The sequence below is a fragment of the Nicotiana tomentosiformis genome, chromosome 9, assembly GCF_000390325.3.
Source record: "Nicotiana tomentosiformis chromosome 9, ASM39032v3, whole genome shotgun sequence".
In the NCBI taxonomy this organism is placed as follows: domain Eukaryota; kingdom Viridiplantae; phylum Streptophyta; class Magnoliopsida; order Solanales; family Solanaceae; genus Nicotiana; species Nicotiana tomentosiformis.
This window is the reverse complement of record NC_090820.1, coordinates 90,109,142-90,125,648: the sequence shown is the minus strand read 5'-3', so window position 1 is coordinate 90,125,648 and position 16,507 is coordinate 90,109,142. Positions and strand designations below refer to the sequence as shown.

The window sequence follows — 16,507 nt, the reverse complement described above, 5'->3', positions numbered from 1 at the left end:
CCTTCTCAACCATCCGCTGAGCCTTCAAGGTGAAATCACTCTACTGTGAACATAGTCTATAGAACCTCTCCACTCAACTCTCGGCAACCCCGGCATTGCTAACGCCACAGTCTTAGCGTGACAATCTAAAACAACATGACATGGAGTCAACCAATCCATACCCAATATCACATCAAAATCGACCATACTGAGCAGTAAAAGATCCACTATGGTCTCCAAACCCCTAATAGTCACCACACATGACCGATATACATGGTATACAATAATAGTATCACCCACAGGAGTAGATACATGATCATAGGAAACTAAACACTCACGGGGCATATCCAGAAAATGAGCGAAATACGAGAAAACATATGAATTAGTGGAACCAGGGTCAAATAATACAGCGGCATCTCTGTGGCAAACTGAGACAATACCTATAATCACAACATCTGAAGCAATGGCATATGATCGACAAGGAGGGCATAGAAATGGGCTTGGCCACTCCCTGATCTGCCTCCCCCTCTCGGGCGACCCCTAGCTGACTGGGCTCCACCCGGGCCGGTCGAGCGGGTGGTGGAGGAGCTGGTGCTGATGACAAAGACTGGCTCCTCTGCGGAGCAGGACCTCCCACTATACGGGCACTCTCTCCTCATGTGACCAAACTCCCCACACTCATAGCAACTCCCCGGTGTTGGTGCAGGGGACTGAAGGGAGCCCCGAGCACCGGGATAACCGGCAGAAGGACCTGGCATAGATGAACCCTGACCCGATGGAGCACGGGACGAACTCTGCGCTGGGAGGGCACCGAGAGATGAACAAAACTACTGTTAGTTATGAGAACCATGGCCAGATGATGCACCACAGTGAACTGGACGAGCCGTCTGAACATGTCTGCAAGGACGACCTCTACCGTGCTGGAACTGATCCCCAGAAGTAGCACCGCTAAATCCTTCCTATCCATGAGGCCTCTTGGCCTCCCCCTCAACCCTCTCCTGACTGCGAATCATCTCAATCTGACGAGCAATGTCGACAACCTCATCAAAAGTAGCACCGGACAAAAGTAGCACCCCGTTAGCGAAATGTCATTCGTCTTTTTTACCCCTTTAAATTAGAGTTTACACTAGACAAAATAGTCATTGTTATTTTATTATTTTTCTATTATTTAGAATTTTTAAATTAACTAAAATTTTAATAAATTATGTAAGAACTAGTAATATTTAGAAACTGAAATCTTTACATAACTAAAATATTCTTAACAAACTATAGAAGAAGGAAACATAACCGGGCATTCATGACTTCTATAGAAGTCCTTGTTTTCATTAAAAAAGATTATTTCAAAGAGAAATTCGTATTCTTTTATTTTCTCATAATAATCGAAAAAAATAGAATAGGACAACCAAATTGGGATCGAAAATGTAATAAATACTCTCTGGTATAATAAAGAAAGCTTAATAATTTGAGCACCGAAGTTAGCCACCAAACATCTTATTGTCAAAATTTATATGATTTAAAAAAAATTTACTCAGTGAGATAATGTACACGCATAACACACGTATCATAAGACTAGTAAATCTAAAACTAATGTTTTCTGATGCTCTCTCGGAGTTGACTAATAACCTATTTATACTTTGGTTATGCTATATATTCAAGTAGAGATTTTGTTTTAATCTATATTCATTCTTTGCTCATTTGTCGTTACAGTTAACTGAATCCTCCATTAATTCCGAATGAGCATTCTTTAACTTATTCTTCTCCGTAAATCACTTTACTCTGTTACTTGCTCCGTCACATTTTATATGAAGGTGTTTAATTGGATTTAGAGTTTTAAAAAAGGAAAGAAGATTTTTTGAAATTTTTGGTTTTAAACATGTCACCACATTTTGTTGTCTATAAAACTATGTCATCAAGGGGAAGATCGAAAGTTTTAAATTAAATTAATTTTTCAGTATAAAAATATATCATTCTTTTTCGGCATACTAAAAAAGACATGCCACATAAAATGAGATAAACGGGTAATGCATAACGAGATTCCAATGTTCAAGGAATGCTACTGCAACATTAACAATCCAATTTGGAAAAATGAAAGCAAGACGTGGTTGACTTGGAAAGTCTTTGGACAGATTAGAGTAATTTCGCCCCCACATTTACGGTTGCAAGAGTTGGTTGATTTTTGTGTTCTTCAGTATGTCAAGTCTCTTTGGCCCACATAAACCTGAAAAATTTCCCTAAATTAATGTTATGTAATCTTTTGAATAATAAAAATTCATAAAAACATACTCTGGAACAAGTAAAAATTTCGAATTTTTTTTATGCAATTGTGAAAAGGTTAAATAAATATTTAAAATATAATTATGCAAAATCTTAACAGAATTAGATTCTTATTTGTTTTTAGCTCCAAATTAGTTGTATTAATACTGCTATGCCGAATGAATGAAGAAAACTAGCCTTTTTAAAAAAAAGAAAAAGAAAAAGAAAAAGTGATTTAAATGGAAAAAGAATCTCCTAAAAGACATTTTAAATATCATGAAGACCAAAAAGCAAGATCTCATGGCTATTTAAAGCCTCAAACAAACCACATCGTTACTAGCCATATCATTTCCTACTATTTTATGCAATTATGAAGAAAGCATTCACCTCTTTTATCTCAACACTCTTGTTGCTCTACTATGTTATGGCCAGTTCAGCCATGACTCATACCAACATTTCCACTGATCAATTAGCTTTACTTTCTTTAAAATCCAAATCATTTCAGACCCTTCTCATTTCTTGGATGAAAGTTGGTCGCCTGATACTATTATTTGCCATTGGGTCGGAGTCACTTGTGGTTCTCGCCATCACAGAGTGAAGTCCTTGAATATTTCCAATATGGATCTTACGGGCAGAATTCCACAAGATTTTGGAAACCTCACATTTCTTGTTTATCTTGACTTGGGAAGCAACAATTTCTATGGCAATTTGCCTCAAGAAATGACACGTTTGCGTCGACTAAGGTTTCTTAATTTAAATTCTAACAACTTTAGCGGGGAGGTTCCTTCTTGGTTTGGTGTTTTACACCAACTTCAAGTTGTAACTCTTAGGAATAATAGTTTCACTGGATCCATCCCTTCTTCATTTTTTAATCTTTCGAAACTCGAAACATTGAGTTTGACACTCAACTCCTTAGAGGGACAAATCCCAAAGGAGATTGGAAATCTTGAAAATCTGAGGATTTTAGACTTGACCGGAAACAAACTCATAGGTTCTATCCCGCTGACTCTCTCAAATGCCTCAAGGTTAGAGACCTTAACTATCTCTCACAATTTCCTTCAAGGAAACATCCCAGAGGGGATTGGCAATCTTCACAACTTGAACCTTTTGGGGATAGAAGATAATCGGCTAACAGGTTCTATACCATTGTCAGTTTTCAATATTTCCAGAATTGAAGCCATTGGATTTACAAACAATAGCTTATCAGGAAGTCTTCCTAATGATTTATGCAATGGTCTTTCATTACTCAAAGAGCTTGATTTATCTGGTAACAAGCTTCAGGGTCATATGCCTACATGCTTGTCAAATTGCTCAAAACTTCAAATATTGTCATTATCAGAAAATGAGTTTGATGGTCCAATACATAGTGGAATTGGAAGTCTAAGTAATTTGCAGTTCTTGTATCTCGGATCTAACCATTTCACTGGTATGTGTTATCTTATGAATGCTAGTTTTATTGTTTCTAATTATTTCAATAAAATATTTATTATACATGAACTGCAGGGATAATTCCTCAAGAAATTGGAAATCTTATTAACTTGGCGTTGTTAGGCATGGAGTTGAACCAGATTACTGGCTATGTCCCAATCTCCATATTCAATATCTCCTCACTGCAATATTTTACTCTTCGAAAGAACAATCTCAAGGGATCCTTACCACGAGAGATTGGTAACTTAACCAAGCTGCAGGTTCTACATCTTACTGAAAATATGTTTACTGGTACGTATTCAAAGTGATAGCAAAAAATACAACTTAAACTAGATTGAACTAACTAGTTAAACTCATTAGTAATAATCCTTCTTTCTTCATGTGTTGCCAGGTGAAATACCCAAAGAGATAAGCAATCTCGTTTACTTGGAGGAAGTTGCTCTTGAGTCTAATAATTTTAGTGGTTCGCTTGCAATGGAGATCTTTAACATATCAAGCTTGCGATTGGTTGATCTTTCAGCCAACAATCTATCAGGAACCCTCCCATCAAATTTAGGCTCGATCTTACCCAATATTGAAAGTCTTTATCTGAGTGCTTTGACCAATCTTGTTGGGACTATTCCTCATTCAATCTCCAATTGTTCAAAACTTATTATTCTAGAGCTTTCATATAACAAACTCACTGGCTTGATTCCTATTACTCTTGGATATTTGACTCATCGACGGTACCTAACCTTGCAAGGAAATAATTTAATAAGCGACTCATCACTAAGCTTCCTGACTTACTTAACAAACTGCAGAGATTTAAAATTTCTTTCTGTATCTTTGAACCCTCTAAAAGGCATGCTTCCACCTTCCGTAGGTAACCTTTCCACATCTCTTACAAAAGTTTCGGCCAGAGATTGCAAAATTAAAGGAAGAATTCCAAATGAAGTTGGGAACTTAAGCAGCTTATTTGAATTTGATATTTCTGGAAATGACTTGGTTGGATCAATTCCCAGATCAATTGGCAACTTAAGAAACCTTCAGCGTCTCAAGTTGAGTAATAACAAACTTACAGGAATTACGGGAGATAATCTATGTAAATTTCATCATTTGGGTGCTATTTACTTGGGTCACAATCAACTTTCAGGACCACTTCCTAATTGTTTAGGGAACGTTACTTCCCTTAGGGAGATATATCTGGGTTTCAATAAATTGAGTTCAAATATACCAACAAGCTTAGGGAACCTTAAAGATCTAATGATTCTTGACTTATTGTCAAACAACATGGGTGGTTCTTTACCTCCAGAAATCGGAAATCTAAAGGTTGCAATACGGATAGATCTGTCAATGAATCAATTTTCAAATAGCATTCCTAGAGAAATCGGAGGCTTGCAAAATCTGGTGAACCTTTCTTTGAGACACAACAAGTTGCAAGGATCTATACCCGACTCAATGAGCAACATGGTAGGTTTGGAATTCATAGACTTTTCTCATAATAATATATCAGGAATCATTCCCAAGTCTTTGGAGAAACTTAAAAACTTGAAGTACTTCAATGTTTCTGTCAACAAATTGTATGGTGAAATCCCCTCAGGAGGTCCTTTTAAAAACCTCTCAAGTCAATTTTTCCTTTTTAATACAGCGTTGTGTGGCTCTCGAAGATTTGGTGTCTCACCGTGCCCTATTTATTCTAAGCATAGATCAAATAGGAAAAAAATGCTTATATTTCTTCTACTGGGAATTGCACTATCATTTGTTCCTATTACCTTTGTGCTTGTATGGATAAGGTATAGGAAAGGTAATAGTGCTCCTCAACAAGCTGATTCATTGTCTATTGCAACAAGAGGAAGAATTTCATATTATGAATTGCTCCAAGCAACTGATTCGCTTAGTGAGAGCAATCTGATTGGTTCTGGGAGTTTTGGCTCTATCTACAAAGGCATACTCAGAAGTGGGACTCCTATTGCAGTTAAGGTATTCAATCTTCAATTGGAAGCAGCATTCAAGAGTTTTGATACAGAATGTGAAGTTTTGCGCAACCTCCGCCATAGGAATCTCACAAAAGTCATCACTAGTTGTTCCAACATTGATTTTAAAGCTTTAGTACTCGAGTACATGCCCAACGGAAGCCTCGATAAGTGGTTGTATTCACACAACTACTTCTTAGACATCATGCAGAGACTGAACATAATGATAGATGTGGCATGTGCATTGGAATATCTCCATCATGGCTGCTCCTCTCATGTGATTCATTGTGATCTAAAGCCTAGTAACGTCTTGCTGGATGAGAATATGGTTGCCCACCGAAGCGACTTTGGTATTTCAAAACTTCTTGGTGACAATGAGAGTGATTTATACACTAAAACCTTAGCAACATTGGGTTATATTGCACCAGGTAGTTTTTTTTTTTTTTATACTTTGAACATTGATTTTCTTTCCTATTTCCTCCAATATAAATGTTAATATTTTAATTTGTTTGAGTGTAGAGCATGGACTGGATGGACTGGTGTCAACAAAATGTGATGTATATAGTTACGGGATCATATTGATGGAAACGTTTACAAGGAGAAAGCCTAATGATGAAATGTTCGATGGGGATCTTAGCTTGAAGCAATGGGTGAGTTATTCACTTCCAAAGGCAATAATGGGTGTTGTAGATGCCACCTTAGTAACACCACAGGATAATCACTTAAACAAGAAGCTAGATTGTGTGGCATCGATCATGAAAGTGGCACAAGATTGTTGTGTTGAATCTGCTACAAGAAGGATCGACATGGAAGATGTTGTAGGGATGCTAAAGAAGATCAAGATTCAACTTCTTGCATGTTGAGAATGTTCTTAGAAACTAATATGTGAATATTGGTAGTAACACAAATTTTATAAACAATAAAGCAAAACTTTTAATATTGTTTATGTTTCTTTTGGTTTATTACTCGTGTTTAGTATCCGCTTTGTGGCCTGACTAAGTGGAATTCGCTTTTAGAAGTCTCACTTTTAGGGGTAAAGCGCTCCCTACCAAAAGCGACTCTGTACCTGGGGCTCGATTCTGAAACCCCTGATTAAAGATACATGAACACTTATCACTTTACCACAACCTTTGGTGGTGTATTGTTTAACTTGTTAGAGGAACTCCGTGAATACAAATAGACAAGTAATAATATAAATATTTGACATGGGAAAGACATTTACATGATACATTTGAAAAATAATTAACAAAAATTCCTTACGAGTTATTAGCAGAAATATAACAGTAAGACAACAAATAAATTAATGGCAATAGCAAAAAAAACAAAAATGGTATAATTGAAAAAACAGCCTCCTTACTTCAAGGTTTTCTGAATCAACCAATTAAGAACAGAAATATTATTATTTGGCCTCCTTAATTTCCTTCCAAAGAGAGAAACTTTATTTTGTTTTATATTTTTTGAGTAAATATTCCTTCATAATTACTTCCTTTCTCATGACAAAATTATTTCCTTATAGTCAGTAGGATAAGAAGTCCATATACTCACCACATAGTCTTATTGGTTAATCTTCTCAATTTTGAACAACTCTAATAACATCCCCTATCGCAATTCCCTTTAATTATTGAATTTGTACATGTTTAATCTCAAATTAGTTTAAGAGGTTAAATCAATTAAATTTATATTTTAGGGGAACAACAACCGATTTCATACACTTTCTCAAATATAAATGGCAAGAAATAATGAAAACAATGAATAGGGAAATTAAATATGGGATCGACTCAACTCTAGTAATGTTTCAACCATTATTAGCCAATCTGTCTTCTTCCAATTTATTCTCAACTTGCCCTAGAAATAATAAAAGCTCCATTCATTAACGTAATGAAACCCAACAACACTCATATCGAGTGACCCAATCCACGAGACCACATCGTCTCAACACCCATAAACCATCTCATATTCTCCTTACGCGCACCATAGCATCACCAACTGGTACACCCGTTCTGTAAGACCTTGCGTGAATCTGAAGCTACTTATTCCCTTCCTCCAATATTGTACCGCATACCCAATGATAACATAGAACGGTCCAAGTCCCATTTCATAGTCCATTGTAAAAGCTCGATACTTAACCATACTACGGACTCGAAATCCTTAACCATACAAGACTAGGACCATTGTTGAGAGTCACCCACTCTAACTTGTTCCAAAATATGGTCAAACTCCAAGGATATGCTAGCACATGAACGCCCTCTCAAAGAAGCACCCGGCTGAATCACCTTTCTTGTATATCACATCTACACGAAGCGTAAATCCTGAGTCTTCCCAAAACCTGAACATGAATCGATAAGGCCAATTATAGCACACATTCCTCAAATCCTTTGCTCAAATCACCACTGATGTTCTCTTTCCTTAATCGTAATAACCGACCAATATGCCGATAACCAGAAACCTCACAAGTAGACAACTATTCAATCCAGTCATAGGCGGTGGGGCTCTCCCACTTAGCTTGAAGTTACCATTACATAACCCTGGAACCTACCAAGATTCCTTCTTCCTTACTGATATGACCTTGCACAATCGACCCGCCTAATTCCTCGAAATCTTCCTGTTAACCATTTCATGAACATTCTAAATCACTAGCCGCATTTACATATTTGACCTCTTACCGGATAGTCAGTAAAATTCTTCGTAGAAGCTTCATCAACACCACGCAACCATTAACCTGCTCACAAGAGATATCCCACCTATGGAAATTCCATGCCGGCCTCTTTCAACGACATTGTACCGAGTACAATTATTACAAAACCAATAAACCATTCTTAGCCCGTGCCCCTCCACCAGCTGTATAAGTCTGTTCACTCCCTATTGACTTCAACTACAGGTGCGACGATACATTCCAATCCGAAGTCATGTTACATCTCTATTCATATCGAGCAACTCCTTCTTGTCGTATCCAATCTTCCTTAGTGTAGTAGCCAATATTCCAAATTAGTCCGTAGATCTAGCCACTGCCCACCATGAACCCCAAATCACTCTAAACTTACCTCAAGGTGTGCAGTTATCCTACCACAGAACCCATATGCTACTCTACTACTCTCCCACTTTGGTCAAACCCTCTCCCTTGAGCGACTTCTCGACTTTTGCATTTTATACTTGACCTTCTCGCATTTCAACCATCGCAAAACACCTCCCACATGTCCTTCCTCGTCCTTCGCTGCCCAATTGTTGCCTCACATCCGAATTCATCCCTGTAGGTTTTGAACTAATAAATTACCACCAACTCTAAGCCTCCTAGAAGATCATCCATCTCGAGCCATCAACATTAGAAATACCCATTCGATTCTTAAATTTCTATACTCTGCTATCTCTGACAACGTTTCTCAAGCACCATTCCACAATACCCTACCCCGAAAGGCAATTTGATAGACCATACCACCGATGATCCTTAATGCATTCAACAAGGACAACGACGCCACATCACAGATGAGAATTCCACCATGCTCAAAAATAGCAAGTCTTGTTACCCCATTGACCCAAACCTGAGCATTCGTAGTGTGATTGCCTTTCCTCCGCCGGAAATAAAATATTGAATCTCTGAATCATGCACTGAGTAAAACCTCCTTTCGAATCATTCACTACCCCGACACGTAGATAGGTATCCTACCATTACATCAATGTTGTGCTATAACAACTCATAGATATCGTAGCAACCTGTTCATAGTCTCGAAATCATAGAAAATACTGATATTGAGCTGGAACAAAAGAACATCCTTCCGCATGGCGACGACATTAGCCCAATCGAATATGCAGGGAGAAACATCATGCACTACATCTGTAGTGCCATTAAAATTCCTCTATTCCCAATTGATAACAAGCGCTTCGCATTGCATAAGATTGAATAGGAAAGAAATAAAGGCATAATCCTCAAAGGAATCAAATCGCACGATGAGGGATCAAGAAAAGGAAGTTCTCCTAATAGCCCTGTAGCCTCTCGAAGATAAGTACAGACATCTCTGTACCGATCCGCAAGACTCTACTAGACTTGCTCATGAATCATGATACCTACGTGAACCTAGTGCTCTGATACTATGTTGTCACGACCCAAAATTCTTTAAAGGTCGTGATGGCGCTTAACATCACTGCCAGGCAAGCCAACGATAATTAATTAACTTAATACTCATTTTAGTATTTTCAAATCATAATTTCCTTCAACTAAATAGTAAAAGATAGGACTTATGGAGTAAATGATAATATTTCAGCAACTAAAATACTTAACAACCCATAACCACTCCCAAAACCCGGTGTCACAAGTGCATGAGCATTAACTAGGGAGTAAAATAAAGTACATCTGTTCGGAATACAAATTAGACAGGAAAGATATAAATAATTCTAAAGGAGACTCTGCTGGCTGCGGATCATAGTATAGAATGTAGCTCACCTAAGTCCTCGCAATAACCGCGACTCTGTGCCCACAAGGCCACTAGACATATATGTACCTGCACAAAAATGTGCAGCAAGTGTAGTATGAGTACATAAATCGACGCGTACCCAGTAAGTATCCCGTCTAACCTCGAAGAAGTAGTGACGAGGGGTCGACTCCGACACTTACTATGGGCTAACAGTAAATACCGATATTATACTTAAGCATGGATTGTATGAAACAGCTGTAAACTCAATAGCAAGAAGTGAGTGGACAATTCTTTTATTAATAGGAAACCTTTCCAAACTTATTCTCGTCATTCAACAATTTATATCTCAAGCCAAAGAAGCAATATCAATTATAATTGGTTCCAAAGATTTATCATGCGCAAATTATGCCGAGGTCGTACGGCCCGATCCAACATAATATTTAAATTGTGCAATACCGAGGGTCGAACATCACGAACCATAGATGCATCTATCTGCTACTGAGGCGTTCGGCCAACTCCACAAAAGAGAAAATACATTTACAACAACCAATTCAAGATTTATTAAGGGAAATTATTCCAGGAAATACCAATTCTCATTAAAGATAAAATAAAATGAAGTTTAACCTGTTAAAATTCCTTTATGAAGTTCCAATATGATTTAAGCAATTAAATTAACAAGTAGGATACAATATTATAAGTATAGCATGGTATGCGTCCTAGACTACCCGGACAATAGCAAATTTAGTAGCTACGTAAGGACTCTCGTCACCTCGTGCGTACGTAGACTCCACAAATAGAAGAAAATTTTAATTCAATTTACCTATGGGGTTAATTCCATCTTACAAGATTAGAAAGGAGACTTACCTCGCTCCGAAATTCCTTAACCGGTTCCAAAGCCTTTCCAACAGCTCAAACGGTCCAATAGCCACTCCTGCGGCTCCGCACCTGCAGAAATTCCATCGCAGGTGTGGTTCAAGCTCGGTCCAACAGTCTCCGCATCTGCGCCCCATGCAGCGCATTTGTGCTTCCGCTTCCGCGATCCTCATGCTCATCTGCGCTCGCGCACCTGCGCGTTTATGCCCGCTTCTATGGCCCCAGGACTTTTGGCTAACCTTCGCTTCTGCACTTGCCCTGTTGCTTTTGCGGCATCACACCTGCAGCCATATTTCCGCAAGTGCGATTCTACCAGCAACCAGAAAATCCCAACATTCCCTTAGTTCAAAACTCGATTAGTTAAGCATCTGAAACTCACCCGAGGCCCCTGGGACCCCAAACAAACATACCAACAAGTCCTAAAACGTCATACAAACTTAGTCGTTCCTTTAAATCACATCAAACAATGCTAAAAACATGAATCACCCTCCAATTCAAACTTAATGAACTTCGTAACTTCAACTTCTACAATCGATGTCGAAACCTATCAAACCATGTCCGACTGACCTCAAATTTTGTATACAAGTCATAATTGACATTACTAACCTACTCCAACTTTCGGAATTGGAATCCAACCCCGATATCAAAAGGTCCTCTCCCGGTCAAACTTATCAAAAATCTTCAAATTTCTAACTTTTGCCAATTGACCCCAAAATGACCTCCAAATCCACATCTGGACGAGCTCCCAATACAGAGCTATTCCTAGACTCAGAATCTCAAACGGACATCGATAAGATTGAAATGCACTTCAACCCAAATTTATGAAATTCTTTCAAAAATGCTAGGTTTTCATAATAGGTGCCGAAACGCTCTCGAGTCATATAAAACCCGATCCGAACATACGCCCAAGTCCAAAATCATCATACAAACCTGTTGGAACCTTCAAATCCCGATTTTGAGGTCGTTTACTCAAAAATCATACCTTAGTCAATTCCTCCAACTTAAAACTTCCGAAATTAGAATTTTCTTTCCAAATTAACTCTGAACTTTCCTGAAACTCAATTCCGACCACACGTACAAGTCATAATGCCTGAATTGAAGCTTCTCATGGCCTCAAACCGCCGAACGACATGCTAGAGCGCAAAATGATCGATCGGGTCGTTACACCAGGTGTGATTCTAAACTTGTTCGAGGATGATCGTTTGTTTAAGAGGGGAAAATGTAACGACACGGTCGGTCGTTTTGAGTATTACAACCCCGTTCTCCCGTTTACTGCTCAATTTATGATTTACAGTTATTTTATGATTTATCAATGGTTAGTTGGTTCGAGTCCGAAAGGATTTCGGAGTGAAATGAGACACTTAGTCTCATAATTAAAAACTTAAGTTGGAAAAGTTAATCAGATATTGACTTATATGTAAACGACCTCATAATTTAATTCTGATGATTCCAATAGCTCTGTATGGCGATTTTAGACTTAGAAGCGTGTCCGAAAAATTATTTTGATGTCCGTAGTGGAATTAGGCTTGAAATGGCGAAAGTCAAATTTTTGGGATGTTTGACCGGGGGGTTGACATTTTGTTATCGAGGTCGATATCCGATTCTGAAAATTTGAATAGGTCTGTTATGTCATTAATGACTTGTGTACAAAAATAATTTGAGGTTAATCGGACTTGATTTGATAGGTTCCGACATCGTTTGTGAAAACTTAAAATTTCAAAGTTCATTAGGCTTGAATTGGGGTATGATTCGTGGTTTTAGCGTTGTTTGAGGTGATTTGAGGGTTCGACTAAGTTTGTATGATGTTATGGTACTTGATAGTATGTTTGGTTGAGATCACGGGGGCCTCGGGTGAGTTTCGGATGGGTGACAGGTCATTTTTGGACATGGCTTGGTCGCTGAATACTGCTGGTGTATTTTTCTAGTTTCCTTCTTCGCATTCGCGAGTGGGTCCTTGCATTCGCAAAGCGGAATCTGAGGCAGGCAAGATTTTCCCTTCGCGTTCGTGAGAGGGTCTCACGTTCGTGAAGAGGAGTTGGGGTCATGCGAGGTTGTTCATCACGTTCGTGATTGGGTATCTCGTTCGCGAATGGAAAAAGAGTGGGCGTGGGTTTCTGCCTTTTCATTCACGAAGGGGAGATCACGTTGGCAAAGAAGAGCTCGGTGAAGCATCACGTTCACGAGCAGTGTCTCGCGTTCGCGAAGAGCAATGTTGGGCAGCACCATTTTGTGCTTCGCGAACGCGAGGGGCCTGTCGCGTTCGCGAAGAAGAGAGGTCTGGACATAAAGTTTAAGTTCTAAAAATGGGACTTCGTCCCATTTTCCATTTTTGATGGATTGGAGCTCGGGAAGAGGCGATCTTTGGGAGATTTTTAAGGAAAACAACGGGGTAAGTGTTCTTAACTCATTATTGGTCAAATTACCCAAATCCATGGTTGTTTTTAACATTTAATGTGTGAATTATGTTTAAAAATTTAGAAAATCCTCTTGGTTTAATTTGAGGATTTGAGGATCGAGTTGAGGTCGGATTTTGGTAAAATTGGTATGGTTAGACTATGAGGAGTGCCGAGTGCGAGTGATTGTGAGGAAAGAGTTACTGTGAGGTTGGAGTGAATAGGAGGACTGAGTGACTGTTACTCTAAGACGATGCATTGATTTCATTATTTGTTGCATTTCAGCTGTCATATATCACTATTTTGGAAATTTCGGAAAAACATTTTTTTTTGTTTCAGTCAAATTTGATATGAGAATTGATGTGAAATTTTAAATGTTAAACTTGAGAACATGCCTACCCTTTTTATGTTGGAAAGTAATGTATTTGGACTTAGCTGAGAAGCTCGTCACTACTTTCAGTTCCTTATTTATTATTGTTACTTACTGAGTTGGTTGTACTCATACTATACCCTGTACTTCGTGTGCAGATCCAGGTGATCCCGGACACAGTGAGTGTTTATTCTTTCACGCAGTTGATTTTTCGGAGATTCAAAGGTAGTTGCTATGTTTTACAGACGCTGTATCTCCTTCCCTATCCTTTTATTTATTGTATTTGGCCTCGGATTATTATAGACCGGATTTCCCAGACTTGTAATGTATATATGCTCATGTACTCGGTGACACCAGGTTTTGGGAGTATATTTATATCAGTATGTATGGGGTTTTTTATTAAATTTAGATATTATATTTTTAATCTTAAAAGAAACTGTGATTTATTGAGGTTGTTGGCTTGCCTAGTATCGAGATAGGCGCCATCACAACAGGTGTGATTTTGGGGTCGTGACAGTTTGTCTAAAGTCACCTCCAAAAACAACAACTGTTTCCCCAAATAGAATATTTGTATCCATAAGATCTTGTAAGAGAAAGTCAAAAACATAAAGCATTCGTTTTTAGCCATAGATACTTCATCCCATACAAGTAATTTTGCATCATGAATCAGACTTGCAGTTGAGCTTTGTTTGCTAATGTTACAGCTGAAATTTTCATCAATGTCTATAGGTATTTTGAAACGCCAGAAGTAGCAGTTGCTAGAGCTATGTACCCTTTACTACGTACAATCGCTAATAAAGCATGGTATAAGAAAGTTTTTCCAGTTTCTCCTGGACCATCAATAAAAAAAAGCTCCTGGTTTCTTGTAAAATAATCAGTCAATAATCACATTATATGCTTTCAATTGTTTTGTGTTCAGTTTTTTGTGTAACAATATAAGCTCTTCACTAACCCTGAGGGTTCTTTCAAAGAATACCTCAATCGCTTATTTTTCCAATATAGATGGTCGAACTCCTTCTGGGATAAGCTCATATACATTTACATACATGACCCATAGAGTGTAAAATATCATTGATCTGATTTAAAACTTGATATTGGATATCTTTTCTTTCAACATTAGGTAACACTATGTAATCTTTTGACATTGACTCTTCAAATTGTTTCTATATTTCTTTTGGATTGGCTGGATAACAATACAATAATAATGTAGCAAATAAAAGCCTTAAACTATATGGCATTTGTTAACTTGCCGCCTCTAACATGCAATCAATTAAACTGTTATAACAATGTAACAATGTAACTGTTCCCCATTTATAGTTCGAAGATCTACATATGATTTTTGTCCTCTTACATTTAGCTATAGTAGTCTGAGATAATATCGTTCTCCTTCGGTCGGGTGACATGTTACTATACGAACAACGGCGTAACATTGTTGTCGTAGTATCCATGTTTTGTCTATCGTTGACTATACAAAGTGTTCAGGAAATTCTTTGTATAATAAATTAAGCTTTATGGCATCTTTGTTAGTTCTGTTCATCTGAACAAATTCTGTCAACATTGTTTTCTTAACCATTGGATTATTAATGATTGTGTTAATATATGTATTGCCTTTAAAAGAAACAAGTTGTTTCCCTTTAAGATGTAACCGAAAATGATAAATGCTTGGATACTGTTAGTTTACAGATATGTACATCATGTAGTCTTGTCCCACATTGGAATATGAGTAATATTTCTTTGTAGAGTATAGCTATAAATAAGGACATCTTGTATTGTATTGAGTATCTAATATCAATAATATATTTACTTCCGTGCTTTCTTACATGGTATCAGAGCAATTGTGAGATATTTATTGTTGTGCATAAATTCTAGTGACTCCGGGAAGAGAAATCAGTAAATCAGAAGTCTTTCTTTTTCGGCAAACAAAGGTCTGCCGCAGAAAAAAAAAGCCATTTTTCCTCAGTGTTGTGAAAAACCCAACACCACCACGAAGTAGAGTGACCTCCGGCGACTAACCCATAAAAATATCTCCGTCAGAAGACCCTCCACGTGCTCACACGCCTTTTTTGGTCACTTTTTGAAAAACTTTCTTTGGGACAGATTATTCGCAAGGGAATTCCGAGTCTACCTATCTAGGTTACAGCAAATTCTGATAATTTTTATATTTTTTCGGTGTGAACAATATGTTTTCCGGCAGCTACAGTAAGTTTTCGTCGACTATAGTATTCCTTTACTCTGTTTCAGTGAATTACAGTTGATTCTTTCTCTTATTTGGTAATAATTTGCAATGATGTCTTTGGGATTTGATGTTTTTGGGTCTAGAAACATGAGTTTTGGAGACTCTAGTGTTATGATTACCTCATAAACTTTAATGGGAAGTTCAAACTACTTAGCTTGGGCTTTATCTGTCGAGTTGTGGTGTAAAGGTCAAGGTTTTCAAGATCATATAATCAAACAGTCTAGCGAAGGAGATGAAAAGGTGATAGCACTTTGGGTAAAGATCGATGCTCAGTTATGTAGCATTTTGTGGTGATCTATTGATTCCAAGTTGATTCCTTTGTTTCATCTATTCCAGACATGTTATTTGGTTAGGGCAAAGGCTCGTACCTTATACACTAATAAAATATCTGGCTTCTATGATGTGCTATCGCGGATGAAAAACTTAAAGAAGCAGGAATTAGATATGTCTACTTACTTGGATCATATACAAGCAGTCATGGAGGAATTTGAGAAGTTGCTGAATATTTCAGCTAGTGTTGAAAAACAACAATAGCAGAGATAGAAGATGTTTCTAGTTCTTACCCTCGCTGGACTTCCTAATGATCTTGATTCAGTACGCGACCAGATTTTAGCTAA

The 16,507-nt window shown here is 37.8% G+C and overlaps 2 protein-coding genes across 2 annotated transcripts; both read left to right on the top strand.

The window, feature by feature from the left end:
* The first annotated feature begins 2,850 nt into the window (after nt 1-2,850).
* On the top strand, nt 2,851-5,339 carry LOC104102198 (LRR receptor-like serine/threonine-protein kinase GSO1). Its single transcript, XM_070185307.1, has 4 exons — nt 2,851-3,658; nt 3,736-3,951; nt 4,052-5,219; nt 5,288-5,339. The coding sequence occupies exons 1-4, from the start codon at nt 2,851-2,853 to the stop codon at nt 5,337-5,339; spliced, it is 2,244 nt and encodes a 747-aa protein (XP_070041408.1).
* LOC104092424 (receptor kinase-like protein Xa21) lies at nt 5,324-6,502 on the top strand. The gene is made up of 2 exons (XM_033655154.2): nt 5,324-6,040; nt 6,132-6,502. Exons 1-2 carry the CDS (start codon nt 5,362-5,364, stop codon nt 6,473-6,475), a joined length of 1,023 nt encoding a protein of 340 aa, XP_033511045.2. The 5' UTR covers nt 5,324-5,361; the 3' UTR covers nt 6,476-6,502.
* The last annotated feature ends 10,005 nt before the right edge of the window (nt 6,503-16,507 follow it).